This window comes from Anabas testudineus, chromosome 7 (genome assembly GCF_900324465.2).
Source record: "Anabas testudineus chromosome 7, fAnaTes1.2, whole genome shotgun sequence".
NCBI lineage: Eukaryota > Metazoa > Chordata > Actinopteri > Anabantiformes > Anabantidae > Anabas > Anabas testudineus.
In genome coordinates, this window is record NC_046616.1 from 12771560 (window position 1) to 12795086 (window position 23527).

The 23527-nt window shown below is 42.0% G+C and overlaps 1 protein-coding gene across 2 annotated transcripts in view; it reads left to right on the plus strand.

Annotated features, from left to right (window-relative positions):
* Nucleotides 1-81: 81 nt before the first annotated feature.
* The window catches only part of znf385a (zinc finger protein 385A), a 54209-nt gene continuing 30763 nt past the window's right edge, over nt 82-23527 (plus strand). The window contains exon 1 of one of the 2 annotated variants that reach the window (XM_026369084.1): nt 82-288. In XM_026369084.1, coding sequence (XP_026224869.1) covers nt 276-288 — 13 coding nt within the window. In that variant the 5' untranslated portion in view covers nt 82-275. Of the gene's footprint in view, nt 289-5280; nt 5849-23527 lie in introns of those variants that run through there. The other variant, XM_026369085.1, reaches the window with a different exon arrangement.

The window sequence follows — 23527 nt, forward strand, 5'->3', positions numbered from 1 at the left end:
GAGGGGAGGTGATAGAAGCAATGTGTTTGTGATCTTTATTTCCTTATGTCCTTTATATTGCCACTGTGGGTGCAAGGCTATCACATATGCAGCTTTTGAAATCTTTTTTTGCGTTAATGAGAACACTAGAGGATCTTCCTGGTAATTTTACTTTGACTTGACAAGTGAACAGTTTCATGCTGGCCAGGAGTTCACAGAGGAAAAAGCTGTTTCACAGTGTTTAATAGGGCTGGAGGTTGGACTCAAAAGAACTAGGAGAACTAGAGGTGAAATCAATGTGGAGCACAGGTAAGTAAAAAACCTATTACAGTCTACTGTTACTGTATCTAATTCTGTTTGCTATAAAAAGTGCAAGGACACAGAAATGCAACCAACACATTAGGCATCTGTTTTGTTTAATGCATACATGTCCTGACACTCCACCGGTCCTCATGGGTCAAAGTTTATCTTATTTTGTACATGTGTGCATGTATGTGTGCTTTTTTGCATGCAGTGTACAGTAGGTGTGTGTTAACAGTGGCAAGAAAAATACTGTTTCCTGCCACTGTATATGCAAGAATAAATAGTTGTTTGTGAAATTTGTTTTTTTTTACTAGCTCAAAAATAAATTACATTGTCAAAAGTGGAGATGTGGTTAATTTTTGACTTTTTCTTATCTCGGACATCACTCTCACATGAGGAATGTCTGAGCTTGAGAAATAAACAATGAGAAGAGAAGTTAATTGCAGTACTTCAAATTGCTATGTTCTAAAATACACACAGCGCCGTGTAATAATGACCAAGAATGTGTCACCCTAAAGTGTTTAGTTAGTTTCAAAAAGCATGAAAAAGTGCGACCATAATGTGGTTAGAAAGAAAGACACCCTGTCTTTCGGTGCTGGTGCAAAAATGTCAGAGACGTGTGAGAGTGTGACAGTCAACATCGACATTCTCCATCTCTGTAGGCAGGTGGGGATTCACAGGACAGTCACACCCACATTGGTAAACAAATCCCTGCACCCTTGAAAAAAACACACATGCAGAAACACACACATGTCACACATAAAATGTATACATACAGTGTAAAGGTGTGATTCACAGCACATGAAACGAAATGAAGCTAAATCTAAATATAGAGAAAATAATCAGGCCTGTCTCTATTCATGACAAGTTATATTTTCTTTTGGGCATTTTAGAAGAAATGTGACTCTGATCTACATTCTTTATTTTAAACTATCCACAGGATGTTGTTTCTAAGAACTGATCCAAGCAAGAAACTTCATTTGTGACAATCCAACCACAGCACAGTTGTATCCTGATCTATGAATGTCTTTCCTGGTGAAAAGGAAACATACTGTATAGCATGCCATATTTCCTGCATATATCCACACCTGATCAATAGTCTAAATTTAGTGAGATGATTATCCCTCACAGCTGCAAGCTGATATGCCTAACTGTCAGACTTGCAAGCTCAGGCCAGTTCAAGGGGAATGCAGAGATCAATTTGTCCACGCCGAGCTGACTTACGGTACTTTTTATGTGCTATGCAGTCTTTTAATAAAGCCATTAGATGGAGTGTGTGCCATGACACAATCACTATTTGGCAAATGTAGAGATGATTGCTTTCCGTTAGAGTTAGTAAAGATTTTATAGGTTACAGTTTATAGCTGTGATTTATTGTCTAGTGGTTTAGAAGATGCTTTGCCATATTATAATGGGAAGTATTGGCTGGTGCTCGCCTGCTCCCCTTCACCTTTGACCTTCATAGGCAACCTCTAAATTCTCCACCACAGTGACAGGAAACACCCAAAGTTTGACATGTGACCAAAGTGCAGACTGTGTTTCAACAAAAACCTTTTTCATTACACCATTTTCATTCACCTTTAGAAGAAGAAACTGGGCAAGCTAACATTTCTGGAAAGTCACAAAATGCCTTCAGGCTCAGGCTCATGAAATATGGATAGAATTTATGATCAACAAAAGTTGAAGTTTGACACTGCACTTGAGCTGCTGTGAGGAAGTGAGTTAGAGTTTGTCTGGCAAATTTCAGTGAGTGTAGATTTACTGTGTGCTTTCCCTCCAGGAAAAAATGAAGAAGACATGTCATATCGTTATGTGATTGGTGGAGTTTGATGTGCTGGTCTATTATCTCTCACAGGATGTTTCCTCCTTTTAAGTCCTTCGCACTGAGCATTCATACCTGTTTTTATTTGACATGCAATATGACTCTTTGAACTTTGCTAAATTCCCCATTTTGCCAACAAAAACTGCTGAAGTGAAAATAATAGCCTCAGACACTTTCAGTGCTGCTGCGCGGATAGTTGCTTGAGCAGGGTGCTGTACTTCTGACTGAGTTTGGCCATCAACACTATGTCAGCTGTGTCTCTTTGGTTCGTTTATTTACCTGTGTGTGCGGACTTCAGCAACAGTGTTTATTATCGAGGTTTCTACAGCTGGAAGACTTCAACAGATTGTGGTGTGGGTTTACCTGTGTTGACACATTTTAACCAATAGATGGCAGCATTCTTAGCTTTCAGACCATGCGACTTGACGGTCATCATCCAACGCAAAGAAAAAAGAAACTATTTAAGAAAAAACAGGATAACAAAACAAAAAAAAAAAATATTTTAGAAAACACACAAACTAAATAAAAAATAGAAAGAGAAAAATATAAATTATATATAAAATATAAAATATTAGAGTTAAAAAAAAAACATTTCAGACAGCAGAAATAAAAAGAAAGCATCAAAACAGAAAAAAAAGAGGGTATTTTAACACAACAACATGAAGAAGGAGCACCCTGGTAGCTGAATGATTAAAGCACATGTCGTACTCTACCTGCAACATCCACAGCTTGATTCTGGCTGGAGACATTTGTTGCAAGTTGTACACTCTCTCAATATCTTCCCATGTTTCCTGTTTGCCACTTAATAAAGGCAAAATAATGTGCATGAATATGTGCATAAGAATAAAACGAACGAAGGGTTCAAATAAGCTTCTGTCAAGGACTTATATAACTTTAATTATTTTTCCTATCTTAGAAATGTCTTGTGAATTTGTTACCTGTGAAATAAAATATTACCTTACATTCTATTACTCATGATGCTTCTAGCAACTCAAATAATCAGTATATGAAATAATGCCTGCTTGTTATTCATTTAAAATGTTTCCTTAGTGGCCATTTAACATGTGTCCCATGATGCATTCAAATCCAGTGGGAACACTGCATAAGCCCCCGAATGATTAATGTGTAACCAGTTTCCCACAGCTTTCCTCTTCTTCCTGTTTCTCTCAATTACGCCTCTGCATATAGCGGTCTAATAATGGCAACTGTCCTCCCCCAAGTAGTCTGTCCCACCCCTGTCCTCTCACACCTCTCCTCTCCTGTGCCCTGTCCTCCCTCCTTCTTTTTTGCCTATAGATGATACAGAATCTGCATGCTCCGATTTCACCCTCTCATCATGACATCCATTAAAGTGGCGCTGGGCCCTGGGCCCCCGCTGGCCCGACAGCACATTAGCACTCGGCCCATTGAACGCCAACAAGGACTGGCTCTGAATTATTGATACCAACACAACTAATGAGGAAACCCTATCTCAGGCCTTTTGCTGACACACAAACACACACAGGCTCTCATGGAAGAACTTGCACACATAGGTGTATTGATGATAACTTTTCCAAAAAAAGTAATGTTCTCTGTGCTTAACAGAGTCAAATTTAGTTTATAATTCGGCTGGTTGTGTCTTTGCATTGTAGGAGGTTTGACCCCCATCTTTCACTTGATTGAATATTCAGGTAATATAATGAGCTACTATGAGGTGTCGATGTTAGGGATGTTGGTGGAAGTTGGAGATTTGTTGTGCAGCTTGGCTAAGAGTTACCACGTGACCCCTAACACCAACTGCTTTTAGTGAACTTACACTCTGTGAGAATTACTGTGGATGCTTGTGGCCTCCTTGTTTGCCAGTGTTTAAATACAATAGTTTAAATGTGTGCAGTGAAGCTGCTGTGCAGGGAGTTACTGGAGGTGTCAGCCAGCCTCTTTAGTATTCACTCCAACACCCTGTGACTCACAGTCTCAGCCTGAGAGTGTGAGAAGGGTGGGGGTGTAGAGATAGAAAAGAAAAAGGAGAAAGAGAGAGCAGGACATGAGGAGGCACTATGAACATCAGGCAGCATTTTCTTTAGCCCCAGGCTCACGTGTTTGTATCTGTGTGTTTGCAAGCATGCCCGCCCAAGGGGATTAATTTTTTGACAGCTTTGTTAAGCCTTCTCTTAAGCGCCGAGCTCAATAACATTGTGGCTGTGTGATTTTCAAAAGGTCTCCCTCTCTTCAGTTATCCTGTGATTCCTCTTCACATGGGGAAACTGGAGAGAGAGAGAGAGAGAGAGAGGGGCAGAGAGTAGTGTTGGACATAACAGCAGACGCTGTTTGAGTGGCTTCTCGGTGTGGAGGATGTGGACTATAAGAAGCCGGCCAGGAAGCTCCTCTTCAATAAGTGACTGCATTTCTGTGGTCCACAGGTTAATTCTCTGCAGACCGTCTCCTGTGTCTGACTGTCTGTCTTTGTCTCTGTATTGCGTCCTCTTGGTTGTCTCTTCTTGTCACTCCATGTCTCTTCATCCCTCTGTCAGTTCATATTTAGTTTAATCTTTGCCCCTCCTTCTTCTACTTCCTCCGACTCTGTCGCTTTCTATCTCATCTTTCCCGTTTGCTTGCCACCCCCTCCACTCCTCACTCCACTCCCAGTGGAGAGAGAGAAAAAAAAAAAGCAAAACAGAGGTTGATAAGATATGTAACCTTGCCCGGGCAGGTTAAAAGATGAAGGGAGAAAAAGAGAGAGAGGACAGAGCTGCACACACAAAGGTTAATCCTTTAACAAGTCCACATACACATGGAGTCAAAGGACTGAGAGGGGGAGGGGTCTTAAACAACAAACACCACAAACAGCTCTCACAGTCAGGCTCTGCGTAAGAGAGAGCTGAGCGAAGAAAATGTGGGAAATGAGAGGGAGAGACAGTGGTTGGGGGGAGACGGCATTTTCAGTCAAGCTCTGTCTCTCCTTCATGACTTCCACTCTGCATGATGACAAGTGTCTGCTGCGCTTCCCATTGGTTGAGCCTGCCACCAATCGGAGCAGAGGCATGTAAGGTGCCTTTAGGTTATACCCAACCCCAAAAAACAAGAAGCAGAGAGAGGAAGAGAAAGCCAGAGTGGGGAAAGGGGTATGTGTGTGTTATGGGGAGAAACCAGAAAAGGCGATGACTTTACAGTGCCGTGAAGATCTTCCCCTCAGACGTTCCCTGTGAAATAATAGAGTTGAGAAGAAACTGCTTGTCAGCTGTTTGTTGAAGACTACTGCAATTCCTCCTGGCTGCTGTGGAGAAGATGATCCTGGCTCCCCCTGTTATTGGCTGTCACACTTTAGGCTCCCCCTCCTCTCTCTGACTCCTCTCTCTCTCTCCTTCCTCTCCCCTCCCCTGCTTCTAACCCCCTCTATACTGTCCCCAGGCTTACCTGAGCCACAACTGCAGAAACGCTGGACCCCCTCCTCCACTCACATAGGCTCTCTCTCTTTTTCTCTCTCTTTCACACACACACACACACACACACTCAGCTTTTCACCTGGAGAGGGCAGGCGCAAGGGATGGCATGTGCAGCAGCAACAGCAGCAGCAGCAGCAGCAGCAGCAGTCTCTCCTCACATCTAGTGCTGCTTCTCTGAGTTGCCTCTTTCTGGAGAGTGGAGAGGAACTCTGAAAAGAGATTGGGAAGCCATTGTCCCTTGGCGAAAGCAGGAGAGACAGGGGCAGTGTGGGAGCACTTGTCAACCCAGGGACACCAAAGGCAACACACAGGATGATTTTGGGTGAGTTGTCGCTTTTTGGTGCATGGGATTTTGGAGAGGTCAGTCATGTTGTTGGATCAGTAATCCCTACTTAAACTTGTGCCATGCTTGGTTTCCATTCCACACAGACATCTGTCAATAGCAAGTGCTGGCTAGGACGAACTGTTAAATCATGGTTAGTGCTTGTAATTATGATAACAGTGCACCATTAGTATGGCAGGTGCGAGTGCTGACAGTGAAGGTCAAAGTGTTTGGTGGTGGACTGTATCGTTATGGGCTGTTTGGTCACGTGACCAGGCTCTACCATTCTCACGTCCTGACAGAAAGGGTGAAGTGGCAATTATGGTTTCATACCAACCTACTGATGACTATTTAAATGTAAACTTACACACGTACTTGATACGGATGTAAGTATGCACAGTATGTATTTCATTTAGGGGATTTGTTACACTATTACCCAGCTTTATGTAAACATGCCTTATAACCATAAATATAGTAAGTAGGTGATCACACAAATACTATTTTAAAATAAAAACATACAAAACTCAGGCCTTTGCTTGCAGCACAGTATAGCAGTTATTATACAGGGTCGGTCTGTTCTGAGTCAGCCAGTGCTTACTGCTTTAGTATTCTGGTCTCACAGTGGCTATGTCTGTGAGAGGGAATTCTGTATAGTTTGTGGGCTCTATATTATCAGCTTGTACATCCATACAGAGGATGGGAACTCACCACTGTAAGTCCACTGATATGTATGGAACATGTGTGTCTTTAATAAGCAACATGCACGTGAAAGTGTTCCCGAGTCTTCCAGTTTTGTCTGTAGCCGCGTTGGTGAGACAGTGTGCGGTTATTGTGTGAGCGTTTGTTTTTAGTGTGTATGTGTTGCTATGTGCGCTGCAGGAAAGGCCACTTTGTTTTAACGCATGCCTGGGCTGATTCAGGGGCAGCTCTGCTCCTCTGCTCTCCCAGCAGGCATGTTTTTCAAGCAGACATCTCTAATGATTATAGGGGGCCGTGTAGTCTGAGGTGTGCAAGTTTTAAGTGTGCACATTCAAAGAAAAAAAAAAATTCCTGTGAGCTAGAGGCTATGTAAATGTGTAATGTTTTATGTCTATAACAACGGCTGTTTGAATGGAACTTTCTCTGGTTTGTTTTTTATTTATTTTACCTTGGGCTTGGTGCCATTTTGTGGCTCTTTTAAATTTTTTCAATAAATGCTGTTGTCAAAATGAATAAATTCCCTGACTTGAGCCTCATTAAACAGTAGATAGCAACTCTCGGACACCTGGGCCGTGTTAACAGCAGCATTAACCCTGAACCACAATTGTACCGAAGTAAGTAAACTCACTCATTGACGCAATGGCTTGAGCTTAGACTAATCATTACAGTGGCGCTAAAGCTATGCAAGAAGTAAAAGATGGCATGTGAATTATGTTGTGCAGGTCTTCGGCCTTTGCAGGACATTGAACGCTGTCAGCAGACTGAGTGGTGTCGGTAAAATGATAACATGAGAACGTACTGTAGCTCAGAAATACCAAGTGTATGTTTTTCTTCCTCCCTGACACCAACCAGGAAAGCTGACCTAGACTCCCTCTATTTAAGTTGTCAGTGAGATAGGTGTCTGAACATTGAGATGTTCCACCGTTAACATTCAGCTCCATTTACATGATGATGTGGCTGCTGAGCAATTTGACATTTCTGACTTTCCTACCCTGAAAAGGGTAATGTCATTGTAATGACCTTTAAAATTCTGGTGTTGGCTGTTTCAGACCTCCAATCGGCAAATTTCCTGGTTCAGCTCACTGATATGAATTTGCAAGATTGTGATAACATATCTCTGTCAAATGTGAATGTATATACATTTTTTTATTTGATGTGTGTCCCATATGTGTAAGATGTGAGTGAACGTGCCTGTGCAGACCAAAAGCACCACTTGCTGTGCCTCTATGGCTATTTGGTCTATTCCTTTCCCTTGTTTTGTATGACCTTGGGCAAACAACCTTTCCCACTGCAGCTCTATACTTGATATTGATTTCACTAATCCACAGTAACTATCTTCGTGGGCAATCTGGGGCGCACATCCTGGGTCCTTGGCTGCTGTGATACTGATGACAGTATCACCAGCCTGATGCTGAAACTGGCAATGGATGTGCGATTGTGCTGTGCAATGTGTTTTATACAAAGCTGTGGTCTTTGCTTTGCCAATTTATGGAACATAGTGCCGCTACTGCTTGTGTGTTATTTACACATAAAACAGGAAAACAGTGAGACAACAATAATCAACTAATAGGGAACATGATCATCCACCATGTTGAAAATTCCCCCTACACTTTCAGCTTGCTGATGCCTGGGGGGAGCTCTTGGTGTGGAATCTGAATTTAGATCATACATTTCTGTAAAGTCCCTTCACTCTCACCCAAAATGCTGGATGATAAATATCTGACAAGCGTTCCTGGGACATTCAACTTTGTAACAGCTTTATCTCAAAGTTTTTTTTGAGGAACTTCAGTCACAATCAGTTCATGTTTGATGTTGTGTTATGTCTCATCTGTCTTGTCTGTTTGAGTCAGAGCTGACCCCCCTGAGCTCAGGGCCATGCAGTCTATCTGTCTCTTTGTCTTTGTGTTTGTGTGCCCACTCTGGCCTCATCTGTCTTCATAAAATGTGTCTCTCTGTTGACCTGTCTGCATAGCTCATTGCTCATTCTATTCACCCTACTCTCAGTCCCCTTCCCCTAACAGCACACACTCACCTGGTTCCAGAGGTCAGCTCAACGTGTCACCACACAACACGTCTTTGAGCGCGTCAGCAGTTTTTTTCCCCATTTTCTCCATGACTGCTTTGCTCTCTTTGTTTATGTCAAAGTGACACCATAATTAAAACTCCTTAATGAGCCAGATATTTGGTATGCATGGCACGGTGTGTGCCTTTAGGCATCTTTGCATATCCAAGATATAACTGGAACATTTTAGTTCAGCTGAAACTTTAGAATTCATTAGTGAAACATGCATTAAAACTCTTTGATGGTGATATTGACATATAAACCATAATAAGTTATTAGCTATTTAAAAAACAAATCTTACATTGCTAAATTAAATGTTTTGTTGTTTTAGTTAAAATTCACATTGAACTAAATTTTTCTAGCAATGGGTCACTGGCTTTGGATTCCACTATGTGGTTTTGCAGAAGATCCCTTTAGAACATTTAAGTGGTGGGAGGCTGTGACATAGTGCTTTGTGATAAGGTAGTCGAGTGCACTTGACCCAGTTCACCTTTCAATTACTCCTCTACGTGGCAAGACATATCCCCATAATCATAATTAGAATAGGCTACACATCTCCACAGTGACCTAGGATGCAAGATTAATGTGACAAGGCATTATGTGTGAGTATGTGAGATGATGTATGCGGCTGAGTAGAAGTAGCAGAAGTGGCAGCGGAGGCCACTCTGACTCACTCCTGGTTTGTGGAGAGGACTCCTCAGTCAAAAAGTCACCCTAACAGGTCTGTCCTCGTCTTTCTCTCCCTTCCTTGCTCTTCTCTATTGCTCCATTTGTTTATGCTGGAGTGAGTGTGTGTCAGCAGGTTGTCAATACTGTCTGTAAGAGACTCTAATGAATAGGCCTGTTATTGGACTTGTGGGAAGGCAACCCATTGTATCTTGGAGTGCATCTGTGTTGTGTTCGTCTGTGGTTCTTCAGAGCAAAAAAAAAAAAAAAAAAAAAAAAGGTGGAGGTGTCTGTTTCTCTGACTCCCATAGCATCTTTAGCCTCATTACATTACCCTCTGACAAAAACCATTCATTAAAAGTAAAGGCCAGAGAAGTGCCTGAGTGCTCATGGTTTTATTTTATAAATTAAATTGTGATGAATTATCTTTAAACACACACACACACACACACACACACACAGAAAAGACATAATAAATGGAAATAATGAATTTTCTCAACACATGCTTACAACTGAATAAAATGTATGAGTTGTGATGCACACCAATGCTGGCACCTGCACCCACCAACAGCCCGGTGCTGTTGCTTTGTGAAGCACAAAAATGCACCTGTGTGTGATTATGGTGTCACATTAGTGCATTCACCAAGGCAGTCTAGCTGAGTACTTTCTGGGAATCCTGGGGCTACAAGACACCTGGGAGTTAAAGCCTGGAAAATGTTCTGTATGCTTCAACAGTCGCTCTGATCACAAAGTGGAAAGAGGCACAGATGATTCTTCACGCAGAAGCTCTCTGGTATTTGCAAAATGGCACTGTTGCCTTTATCGTGTAGAATATCTGTTGGCATCTGTTTTTTCTGATGCCTTCACAGTTCTGATATATCTTACTGATTAGTCCAATTTGTCTGAATGTCGCTGTTGTGATCATGTGTAAGTAAAGTCTTTATTTTTTTATTTTTCTTGCCATAACAACATGCACTTTGAGAGAGCATTTATGACAATGAAATAACTATGTAATACACAGAATTTGATCATTTCTGCTTGTTGATTGTGCAGACTCTGCAATGCACTGCTGATTTTGTTTGCGCACACAAACATCGGTACAATGCAACATACTGATGTGATCAGGTTATGTTATACATCTGCAAGTTCACTATAACTACAGTGGCAAGAAAAATGTATGTGAATGTGGATGTGAACCTTTTGTAATTTTGTCGTTTTTTTTGCATGAATTTGTTATAAAACATGATTTGATCTTCATCTAAGTCAATAGTATTAACAAGTATAATGTGCCTAAAATAATAACACAAAAACTCTGCAATTAATTACTGGTTGACTGACCTTGTTAACAATAACATCAACCAGGCGCTTCCTGTAGCTGTGGATCAGACCTGCACATTGTTCGGGAGGAATTTCAGCTCATTCTTCCTGCAGAACTGCTTTGGCTCTGTCATATTCTTTTGTCTCGTGTGTGGCTCTCTTCAAGTTGTTCCATTGCATCTCTATTTGGTTGATTGGATCCGACTTGGCCACTGCAAAAGGCAGATTTAATTTTTCTGAAGCCATTCTGTTGTTTTCAGTCATTGTCCTGTTGCATCACCCAACTTCTACAGAGTTTCAGCTGACGTACATTCTCACATTATGCTAAAGAATCTTTTGATACACTTGGGAATTAATCTTCCCCTCGATCACTGAAGGTTGGCCAGGCCCTGATGCAGTAAAGCAGGGTGAAATCATGTTGTTTCCTTCACCATACTTTATTTCAATTCAATTTTATTTGTATAACGTGAAATCACAACAGAAGTCATCCCAGCCAGTTCAAATGATGCCGTCAAATCTTTGGCTGTCACTCAGGTCACTCATTAATGAGTGTTTGTTGTATTCTTAGGGTCATTTTGACCGGCCACCCACTTCTTGGTCGAGTAATTTAGAGTCGTTTTTTGTGTTATTATTTTTATTTTGCATTCTAAATTTTAATACAGCAATCTGCTGCCTCAGTGCTTGAAGCTGCAGAATGATATTTTATTATATGTTAGATTTAGGATCTTGTGAAGTATGTATTAAATTTATGTGTGACCCATTGTATTTCTCTCTACCAATCAATCTGTTTCATTGATCAACTAACTATGATAATTCAGTAACAGTGCTTGAAGGTAACATGAGTAACAATTTCCCAAACAGCAGCCAAGCATAAAACGATTGAGCAAAGCTAATGCTTGGTGGCGATAGATGTTGCATTAATCATGCCTGCTCTATTTCTACATGCTCCATAGAGAAGATGGGAAAGAAGAGGAGGGGGGAGAGAGAGAAAAAATGCAGACAGATAAAATGCAGTGAAAAGTGTCCTCATGAAAGAGAATTAGCTCCATCCAGCTCTGGGGGAAGAGGAAATTCCTTTGAGCGCTGTGGAGATAAGGTTTAACACAAAGACCAAAAGAAAAATCAATTCTCCTTGAGATGCAGCAAGGTCAAATCATAGGGGCATAGCTAGAGAGAAGGAAGTTGATGAAGCAACCAAGGAATGAGAGCGTGGAACTGGGTGAATAGTGCAGGGGGAGAGAGTCTTTAGGGCACAGTGGAGGATAAAGGCAGAGAGGAAATGAGCAAACAGTGAAATGACAAAGTCTGGATATGGGGTGCGGTGACAATTTTTCGGTTAAAGCTGGCCTACGGGGATGAACAGATTCTTCCTTCCAGCGGCATGCATTGAGCTGTACTCTCTCTGTATCATCTGACTCATGCAAAGAGGAAATGTGAGCAGTATATCTGACACACTGCAGAGAATGACATCTTACAGCCCTGCCTGAACTTTGGCCACAAGGATGTCTTCTCCCTCTGTGACCTTATCCATCCAAACAGTTCTTGCTTTACAACAGCAAAGTTATCCAGGCACACAGGCCAAACGAATAGTACTAGATTTTGCTTCCAAGAAGCCTTGAGCTAGCTTTTAATCCTTAATGTTACATGAACAGCCCAAAATAGCTTAAATCTCTACTCCTAACTCCTGCCTCCTGCCAACTAAATCTGATGTGTTTTAATGGGGTGCATAACAGCTCATGGGATGCAGAAAGGGTTGATGGTTAAAAAAAAAGGCAGAAGGTCGGGCTCAGACCTGCCTTCTGTCGCATCTTGGCATTGACAGCAACTGTAACTGCAGCTAGCTTTGAAAATGTTTAGTTGAATGCAAGGGGGAGACAGGAGAAGCCTCACTAGCAGGTAGTTATGGGATACGCGTGGTGCAAGGCTTAGTACAGGCGTCTGGTATGCACACCTGTCTCTATACACGTTCTTGCCTGAGCATTTAGCCCTACCCCTCAGAGAAAGAGAGGGAGGGAGGCGAATGGGCTCTGTCAGGACCTGCATCAGAGCTCCCGCAGCTGCCCCTGCCTAAGGGGGGAGGTGAAAGGGAGGATCAGGAGGGTGAGGTGCCAGAGGTGTGGATTAGAAGGCTGTAAGGGACACAGGGGTAATGTGGTTTCTCAGGTCATCCTTTTACAGTATGTTACTAGATCTATTTATCTGGTGTCAGGCATTTGTCACATGCCTTTATAAATGACAGAGAAGTGATTTTAAAATTTGTGATATGGAGTGAAAACAGACATTTCTGGCACGGTTTGCAATTTTCTTGTTTTCTGCAGAATTGGTTGTAAAATTTGATCAGATTTTCACCAAAGTCACAAAAATCAACAAACAAAAACATTTCTATGCTGACTCATTATCATTCATGTCTTTATTGAACTTAAGCATAAGTACACCATTACAAGCCTGAATGGGATTCTTTAAATCCCATTTTCAGTTTATCCTAATGCAGTAGTAGTCTATATTATGGGAAATCACGATAGATTAACATTTGCTTATGTTCCACACACTCAGACTATTATTACTATAACAATCACTGGTGAAATGTAACAAATGGGAGGAAGATACAAGAAAACATTTGCATAAAATTAGCATAGCCAGATTTGCTGCAATTGTCCCGATGAGACAGGAATAACAACACAAACAGACTGAAAGAATGCATTCTTCACATGTGAATAATGTGGGGTAATGTTTTGGCTTTAATGGGACTGCTTATTATTTTAGCACCAGGGCAGCCTGATGTCAGAATACAGCAGTAACCAGCACATTTACTGTACAATGTACCAGCATTGTTTCTGCCCTCATCTAGATCTCATTCACCCCTGTGATGGCTTGTGTAAATGTGAAAGATTGTATTTACAGTAGCACCAAAGATGGTTTTTGTCTGTGTGCTGGGCCAATAATCACCAGCCCGCCACTGCCACAAATCTTCATTAGGGGATTAGCCAGCAGGGAGACAGCTTGTGTTCTTTTGCTTTTATTGGTGTCCCCGCATCCAGTGCTTTCAGCTGCAGTCTCTCCCCTTCCTATATCCTCTACTTAAACCTGTGGACACGGCCAGAGCTCATCAGAAACTCACACACTTGCAAACATGTGCACCCTTATACATACACTGTTGTGCCTTTTTGTTTCTGTCTGTGTCTTCTGTCTTCTGCTCTCTGTCTTCTCTACCTTCTACCTCACTCTACATCAGCTGCCCAGTGGGCACTCATACTCAAGACAGAACAAATTAAGGTCACAGCAGGGAGAGCCTAGCCAGCAAAGGACAACACAATCTGCCAAGTGATTGTGTGTGTATATGTATTTTTGTCTCTTCTGACCACTAAAGAGTGGCAGTACTCCAGAGAGGGCTGTTGTTAAATGGCTTTTGTCCGACTCAAAGGAAAACTGATCCTCAATGCACCATTTTACAGAATAAAAGGTGCCCCCCACTTTGAATTCAGGTTAGAAAACAAAGTGATGAATGCTCCTTTTGAAGCCCCTTTAATATCACCTGATGAAAACTATGGGATTATTAGAGTCCCTCTTGTGTCTGCTGGAAGTGTTGTGACTGATCTAGGGCTGTTGTTGGCCCAGGAGTGTTTTCATGTTTTCACGCACATGTTAGTGAAAGTATGTGTTTGTATTTAACACCATCAAAAACATAGGTAGTTAGAAAAATGATGCACATATGGTTTGATGAACACACATTAATTTATTTAAATATATTTTCATAGTATGTTCTCTATGTCTATAATGCTGTGCTCCTACCCATAGCACTTGACAAGAAGTAGCTACACTACTGGCTGGTCCCGATGGGTTCCAGAAGTTCTAAAGGTCTCGTCTCTGCCAGCCTAAGCCTCAAACCTCCCCTCAAGGGCAGTATCATATTCTGCCTGACTGTGCGCGCCTGTGTAATCCATAGCTGCAGGGAGGGTGACCTTCACAGCAGGCAGCCTCACAGCAGCCTGTGACACAGGCACTCAGGGAAGAGGACAAGCTGGGCAAAAAGGGTGCTGGGGGCAGGACGTAGCAGTTCTTAGATAATTATGCTTTCATACTACAGTGTTTACATGTGGTTCCTTTCTTTCTCATGCAGCAGCTATGGTGAATATTAAAGTGTTAATTTCCAGAAGTCTATGCTGCTGTCATTTTGACAAGGTTAAAAGTTCTTGCTTTTTATAATCCTTTAAATCCTTCAATATCTATCAATTTCAGTGCCAAGCACCACATGTTCTAACAGTATATAGACCCGTGTTGAGTGAAAGAGAAGAGAAAAAAAAATGGTCCCCATCCAATCAATGCTAACGCAGCTCCCTGCAGTTCACTCTGTGTCTTGGCAAGAAATGCTATTCATCATTCGCACGCGGCTGCCTAAGTAAAGGTGAGAGCAGAACCAGAAAAAGTTATTGACAGTTATCTGAGGAGATGACGCAGCCAAATAAGTCCCTGCTCATGAATGATGCATGTCTCCACTGGCTCTGATGGAGAAAGAGAGCGAAGCTGGATGACAGCTGGGGTGCTGTGTGTGCATGGTGCAGAACAAGGTGAGACTTTATGGTAGAGCCCAGCTCGCTCTCTCTGTCTCTCTCCATCCTGTTCTCTCTTTCTTTCTCTCACCCACTTTAATACAAAATCATGAGTTCTCAGTGGAGCTGTTATTCTCGACAAGTCTCCCCTGAGCCTGAATAGACACACAGTGACCTTAGAAATGGTCCGCTCTAATGTTCTGTTTCTTTCTCTGCCCTTCCTCTTTTCTCTTCTCCCCTTGGTCTGTCATGCTTTGGCCCTTTCTCTCCTTCTCCTGTTCTCTTACAGCGTCTCCCGCTCACCAAGACCCTCTATTTTCGTCAGAAACATTCACTGTATTTTCCGTCTCACTGCCCTACATTGCCGCAGTCTAAGAGTTTGATAGGAGGACAGAACGAGAGGGAGAGACGAGAGTAAAGGCGGTGGGCGTGGGACATACATGGAGGCTACATAATGTTTTTTGACGTCGTCACTGTAGCATCACGTCTGTCAGTCCTTTTATCAGCAATAGAACAGCAGCTAGCACATGAACTAGCACATGTCCAGAATAAGAACACCACAAGTAAGTCCCTTCACGAGCTACAGCTAAAGACTTTAATATGCGCATGACATTTTAGCACATTACAAATTTTCAAAACAGTATCAACTGGGCAAAACAATAGCGAGTGAAATGGAAATGGAGGCGGCCCTGTGCTTGTTTTCTTCTGGCTGTTTGTGTTATTGCAGAACAAGCCAGCTGATCCTCTTTGTCCTTTTCTTTGGACATATTTACAAACATGCATGGACACACATGCATGTGTCAACAGTGCCCTCAGGGGCTGCATCAATATTCATTGAATCTGAAATGCTGGCATGTCCCATTTGCTTGGTCCAGTACAGATAAGAGAGGGTATTACTTTGAGGATAATTGCTAGTGATAAACTACCTCTTCAGACGTGGCTACATTGATTTGGACTGAGCATTTGTGTGAGGGAAAGTAACAGTGATAGATCTCAACACTTTATTTTGAGGACCTAACAAGCATTTGAATAAAACATTGTGCATGGGAATCACATCACTGGGGGAAAGCCATTAAGTCTCAGATTGGTAGCAAGTGGCTAATGCAGACAGTTAGTGTGTAAAGCAGGGTAGCCCTGCACCATTCAAACAAACACATCAATTTGACTAGCAGTGTGTGTCAACATGCTTTGTGATTACTATGCTAATCCTAGAGCATCAGGAGTCCACAGGAGATCATTACAATCAGACAAGTAGATAGAGTCAAATATAATGTAGTCTAAACTCAACTGTGGAATTCATTTTTACACTTACAGGCATACAGTCTACATTTTAGAGGCCACTGGCGAAGTGGTGTTTTTGACAATCAGCACAGTGTAAATGGATGCTGAAATGCCTGTTGTGCTTTGCTAAAACACGACATAACACACATGCACAAACAATGCATCTCAGCGGCTCCTACACCGACACAGAGTTTAAAGCACTTCAGCAGTAATGCCATGCAAATGTGTCGTGAGTGTTGGAGATTTCATGGTGTGTTAGTGGAACAAGTGGTGCCTGGAGGGTAGAGAGGAGGACTACGCTGTTTGTATGTGTGTGCATGTAGCTGTGCTGGGTACAGTACATTGTGTTCAGGTGCTCTGGACTTTGACACCGGCTAAGGCCCCCTGCGGGTACTCATTTTAAAATTTATGTCAGCAACATAACAGTTTGTCCATGATATACAGTATGTATACCTGTGAATTTGTCATTGTGAAGAATCTGCAAGTCAATTTTCATAATTATTATTTTTTTTATTCTTTATTGATGAGGATGTTGTTGTGGACAGTTGCTGTTTAAGGCTACTAGCTGGAGCCTTACTGTCTTGTCTAACATGTAACCAGGAGAAACCTGAGCTCAATCCACTGGTTCTACTTTGTCTTGTTAGACAATAGAAGATGTTGCTCTGAACAACCAAACTTTCTTTGTGTAGCACCTTTTGTATATGTTCATTCAAAGTGCTTTACAGCTGACAGAGAAAAACAAAGGACACATTCAGACACACAAGAGCACAACAATAAAATGCATAAAGAATGCAATAAAAATAGAATAACAGGACCAGTAGAAAATATTCAATAATAATGAACTAGAGGAGTCATAAAACATTGTTGGTTGTGACACTGTGATTTCGCCGGTAGCCATATCATCAGGAACGCTTCACTGTTATTATGGTGTGGTTACCATGGACATGTCTGGATCCTATTCCAGAGACAGGGTGAGAAATAGCCCATAAGGGATGATCCTTGTCTTTTTTTTCCAGAAAGTGCATGTCATGCAACCTTAAACGTATCTTTTCTTTCTTCTTTTCTTAGACTCTTTATGGTATTTCCAGAACATTTCCTTGTTGGTGACATTTTTTTTCTTCTTTAACAGCACTGTATGATTTCCTAGATGTATGCATGTGTAACAGATTTAGCGCTCCGCCTCTACACCTCTTTAAACTAAACTAAACTTAGATATCTATTTTTATTTTAGCGAAGCATGCCTGATAGCCCTCTGGCACAAAATCTGAATAAAGTACAAAAGGACAAGTTAATTTTTAGTTTGTTAAAGTTTTATGTATGTCAGGAATCCTACAATTATACAGTTGGACACATTCATTTCAGGGCTTGAAGAAAAAAATATATAGAAAGAGAATAAAAAAAGAAAATGTGGTTGGTTCGAACATTTTATCTTTTTTTTATTTACATAAACCATAAGTTCAGCCATCTGTAGTTGATGGATTAAGCTGCATTGTTTCACTCTTCAGTATAACCTCACATTAACTTAGCCTATTAATTATATCATTAGTGAATCCATTCAGTCTATTTAATAAAGACTTACATAATGTATTGTTTTTGATTTGAAAGCCACATTCTTCCATTGTGTTGTTATTTTGCTGCATGATATCACACTTCATTCAAATTGATCTGATAAGATGTCAACAAAACAAAAATGGCATCAGCGTATGTGGGAAATGTGTGAAGAACCTATAACATTTTTATCTAATGAGTTTGTTATTGTCACCTGGTCTCATGGAAATGTGCTGGCGCTGCACATCGTCTGTCTTTCTCTCGCTCTCTCTCTCTCATACACACACCTTTAATATTAACACACAAAGCTGAGGATGCTTTGGGACTGCATGCATGTCACAGTCTCAGGGCAGACCAGACTAGAACAGAGCGACAGAGAGAGAGGGAGGGGTGTAATTTTGGATGCATGGCGTGTGGAGTTAAGATAACCATCTCTTCTGCAGCTCTCCTCCAACACAGTGTTTGTTCAATTACCATTTACTGCAGAGAGCGAGAGAGGGACAGAAAAAAGAAAGACAGGAAAAAGAGAGATTGGGAAAAGAGAAAGAGAAGAACAAGGGCAATGGAGAGAGGAGAGGGGGGTGGTGAAGGGGAGGTGGTGCTCGGCGATGCAGGGAATGAGAGCGATTTGAAAGAGCTGGAGAGAACAGAGTAAGTATGAGAAGACATTCTGTACACAGAGGTAAGAGAGAGCAGGAGACATGGGATAAGATGTGGTGCGGAGATGACAAAAAGAACAGTAAACACATACTGCAACATAAAGGTGTGGGGCACAGTGTCATGTGATTACAGTACATGACAAGTTCTGCACAAAAAAAAACACACATCGATGTAAAATTGGTGCAACAAAATTTCCTTCTAGCTGCTCTGTACATGTGGCGCTGCTGCTGTGAAACTCTGCCACTGTTTCTGCCTTGATAAGTGTCATGGGCTGAGAGTGTAGCTTAAAAAAATACTTATCCAAACAGACTATTCCCAGCTCTCTGCATGGGGCCCCAGCCGTAGCAGATTGAGATATACAGAGATGTGGCTTGATCCACCAGCTCCTCTCATCAAATCTCCCTCTCTTTCCTGCACCCCCCCCCCCCCCCCCCCTCCCATTTTAAATCCTAATCCCTCCCTTCCTATTTTTCTTCAACTCCCCCTTCCTCTACACTCTCTGTCTTTCTCTTGCTGGCTCTGGATCCAGTATAGGGTGCAATTACAGAGATGATATCCACTGTCAGTCACCGGCTCACAGATGAAGCAGGGCCTCTTTAACATGCTAATGGAACGCCAGATTCAATCAGGCCTTTGTTCGGCAGAGGGGAGGGCAACACTGCTCATTAAAAAATAAATCATAATAACAATGAGGCCCAGGCTGCAAAGGCAAGCAGCACCTAAGCCTTGACATCAAACTCTTTCTTCCTCTCTGCTTGCTCATAAAACACTCCTGGACCGTCATCTCTCTTTTTTACCCGTCCTTCCTTTTCTCTTCTATCTTCAAAACGCACCAAGCGTCTAAATAGTGGCACTGGCAGTGGTGTGGGCGGGGTGGATGCTGGCGAGGAGCAGAGATCAGGCCGGGTGCGTGAGGGTGGAAACTCCCTGAATCATCTGACAAAAGAGAAAGTCAGCATTCTGTCCTATCCACTTTTTTCAGTCTTTCTCCCTGTGTTCTCCCACTTCAATAAGGCCGCTGGTCCCCAGCACCTTTCTGTACAGTTACACACATAATTTACACGACTAATTGGTGTTCAGTCACTTCATTAATAGAGCACCAGGTCATCCGCAGGTCTTACGTAACGTCAAAAACTGGAACGTTAGCCTGGCCCTGTCAAATAATAACAAAATCCACCAACATGCCCCTTTGCTTGCTAATTAACATTCTATATGTTGCTTGTTTGAATCACACAAAAACACATATAACAATTTAGTGTTGACAGTATGGTATGTGCGTGACTGTGACCTGTAACTTCCTGTAATTTTCCTCAAAGCACTTTGTTGAGAGCGCTGTGTTGTGCTGTCAGCGTTTCCCTGTAATGAGCTCTTAGATTGATTCCAAAAATGCATTTCTCCCTATAATGTAAGTCAGTTATCCTTTTCTTAGACCCTCCTCATCACCAGCAATACACTGATATATGCTCTCATCTTTATAATGCAAGACGTCTGATGCAAATGAGTTTCTCAGATTCACTGCTAAACCAGAGAAGACACAACTTTTGACAGGCTGAGCAGAGTAGTGCTAGACATGACTACTAGTATGGAGGGTCAAAGGGTCCTGCTACACTAAATATATGTTATGTTGTTTATCTACTTGAACTGAAGATTGAAGAAGTTGAATTATGAACAAGTGTTTAGCCACAGGACAGAAAATATGCATCAGCAGCATTTTGTTTCTCAGAGGTGAACCTCTGATGTAATTCAACTGTCACATTTAACAAGCATATTGCACAACTTCCACCGTCTGATATCCTCATTACGCTTATTACCATACTGCTTTGTATAGCTTTTCAAAAGCTTAGCACTCCTTTCATCCATGCTACACTTCTGCTACGCTGTTTAAGATTTCTCCATGGAGGTGGGATTCTTGGATGCTCGGTTTCTCTTTATTCATCTTTCATTAACACCTGAGAATGTAAGTCTCTGTGTGTGAGCGGGGTTCATGTCCATGTGTCTATAGACCATAGAGATTTATTACATCTGAGATCAACCAGAGCTCACTGAATAATGGATCAATTACTATTGTAGAAAAATATGCTGAATACATCTTAGCTCAGCTTGAAGGTATGGGAGGTGGCATGAAAAAGCATAGAGCTTGCTCTCAGTTTAGCTTCTATGTATAATACAAAGGGGGAAAACATGGCTCTCTGCTTTGACAAATGAGCTTAGGTCTGGTTCAAGAAATGTGAGCTTGTGTATGTGTGTGTGGGACAAAAACTGTCACACCAATGACAAGTGACATTACAGAGGAGACCCCCAGCACTTAAATAGATTGGGCAGTGGCATTGCCGAGGGATGAACAGAGACTGTGTGTGAGGACAAGCTTGTTTGTTAGGCTACTCTGTATTCATAGACAAAACACTGCAGGGCTGAAATAAAAGCAGTGACCGCCAACCACATAGTCTCCTCCCACTCTGATAGCATATTGCCCTCCACCCCCTTTAGGAAATCAAAGTCAGTAAAAGGGACTAGCAAACACTCAGCAGGGGTATATTATGGCTGTTTTCTTTATTTTCACATCACCCTACTGTGTCTCCTCCTTTTCACTTCCCTTAGGGCTGAGGGTCTAATCTCAGAGAGAATCTGTTGCTTTTGTTTCTCCCCTGCAAAGTGTATTTGGGTTGAGCCATCTCTTTGTGGCTGGGTGATAGAATACCATACCTGAGGGCACAGGTGTCTGGGAGATGCATGGGAATAAAGTTGCTGGCTATTGTTCCACCTGGGTGTGTGATCACCACCTAGAACAAGGTAAGAAGGGGAGTAGATGGAAAAGAGATGGGGATTCGGGTGGGGGCTGGGTGGCACAAAACAAGTGGTAGTGGATTTAAACAACCAGATACATGTTCTAGTGCGCTGTGTTTTAAAGTGACGAGTGTCACCTTGTCCCCTTTATGTTTTCTCTCCTCCTTTTTTCTGTTTTTTCTCTCCATTTCTACATCTCTCTGTTCCGGTTGCAGTGCGCTGATGTTCAGACAGCAGTTTTCCATTTGTAGCAGAGCCATAAGTCTAATCTCCCTCTGTTGCAGTGGATCACTGTCTTTTAACGGCCACAACAAAGCTTCCTCCTCCAAAGAATTCCAATAGTCCATCCATCACTGACTCAGACATTGCCCTCAGCCAATGACATTCAAACACACCTCCACTGGACAACTCTGTGATCATCTTACAAACCTGTCTGGCCATGGGCCAAGGGAGGAGCATTCGTTACAAAAGAAAAATACATAAAAAGCTAGAAAGCTGAGAAAGAAAGCGAGCAGACAGCAGGGAATTTAAAAGAGGACACGGGAGATGGACGGCTGAAATATGGACTCTTCTGTGAAGCTTTTTTTTTGTCTTTCTAGCTGCTGGATGATGCAGTCAGCCATTTTATTCCCTATTATGGTGTGATCACTGAAACCACTCAAAGTCATCTGTGTGTAATATTTCAGCTGTATAGCTTTTTTGTTTTGTTTGTTAATTTCAGTATCAGTGCTCACTGCATACACCTACTTATAGGTCTAAACCAAAAAATGCATTTTTTATTATTCTAGTATTTTATGCTGTTGTTAGACGTCTCATCACTACAGCACTATAATTCATTCCTGCTTTCTAAAGGTGCAATTATCCATGAAAAACAAAGCCACTGCATTTTCAGAGCTGTTGTCCATTTCAGTGAGTATTCAGTACCCAAAACATGTATGTTTGTCAGCATATTTCTTTAAAGGGGCCAAATGTATATGAGAATGATTATAATTACATGAAATGGGGATAGCTATGCATGTGTCGGTGTTAGTGCTAGAGGTCAAAGTTAGGGAATGACTGTAAGTCAATGCGCTGACATTAGTAACTACATAAGGTGTGTGTTTGTGCATGTTTTTGTGTTTGTTTCGTGTTCTCATTTTGACCCTTTCTGTCAACACTGTAGCAGCGCTGTGTGCCTCATCTCTGCAGTCAGCCACGGTTTTCTCCCTGTGTTCCCATCATCTCTGGCTGTCCCCTCCCATTAGCCCTGACAGCTATTTGTCTGTCATTACTGACCTCAAAACAGCCTCTGTCACCACAAATACACGGGCTGCACACTTGCTGAGCATTACACTGTAAAATCATTTTGTGTCTGTACTATAGCTCAGACCTAATTACGTGAAAAGCTCTCATCATGCTTGGTGCTATTGAGATAAATATCACATTGGAATGTAATGAGACTGATGCCAATTCGGACATATTTTCATTAAGTCTATTAATCCTGCCTTGAATGGGTTGGTGCAAGTTGCAACATGAAGCCCAGTACACAGCTGCTCGTCTAAAGTATCATCATTTGTACTGTCATTGATTTAAGGTGGAACTGGAGACAAACAGGACATCAACCATGTGAGAATGAATAGAGCCATACCATATAACCAGCCCATCTTTACAGATAAAACAGATCCAGTGGGGAAAAAACATTACTGATTCAAAGGGGGTTGGCTTTGTGGAGCTGGCTGAAATGCTGCAACACATGTACATAATGAACTGGGAAGCTTGCAGTCTGCTCAGGAGAAATCAGCACACTAGATCCACATGCGTGTATGTGCATGTTAGTGTTCAAATGTGTGTCTATGTGCTGCGCTATCACACAATCCCTCAACCTACAACTAACAAAAGCCAACAGCCTAGAAAAAGTTCGGTTGTCGGTGGACGAGGAGCCAGCAGGAGATTTATCTGTAGGATTAAAGGGGTGTGCGTCTGCGTCTGTGGCTCAAGCACGTGCACTGGCCCTGGTGTGTTTTCTGGACACAGTATCAGAAGCAGACTGTCTTCACCCTCATTCCATGCCATTATTTTTGTATCATGCCTCCTCCTTCTGCTCTCATCTTTCTTGTTTCTGTCTCCCTTGGAATC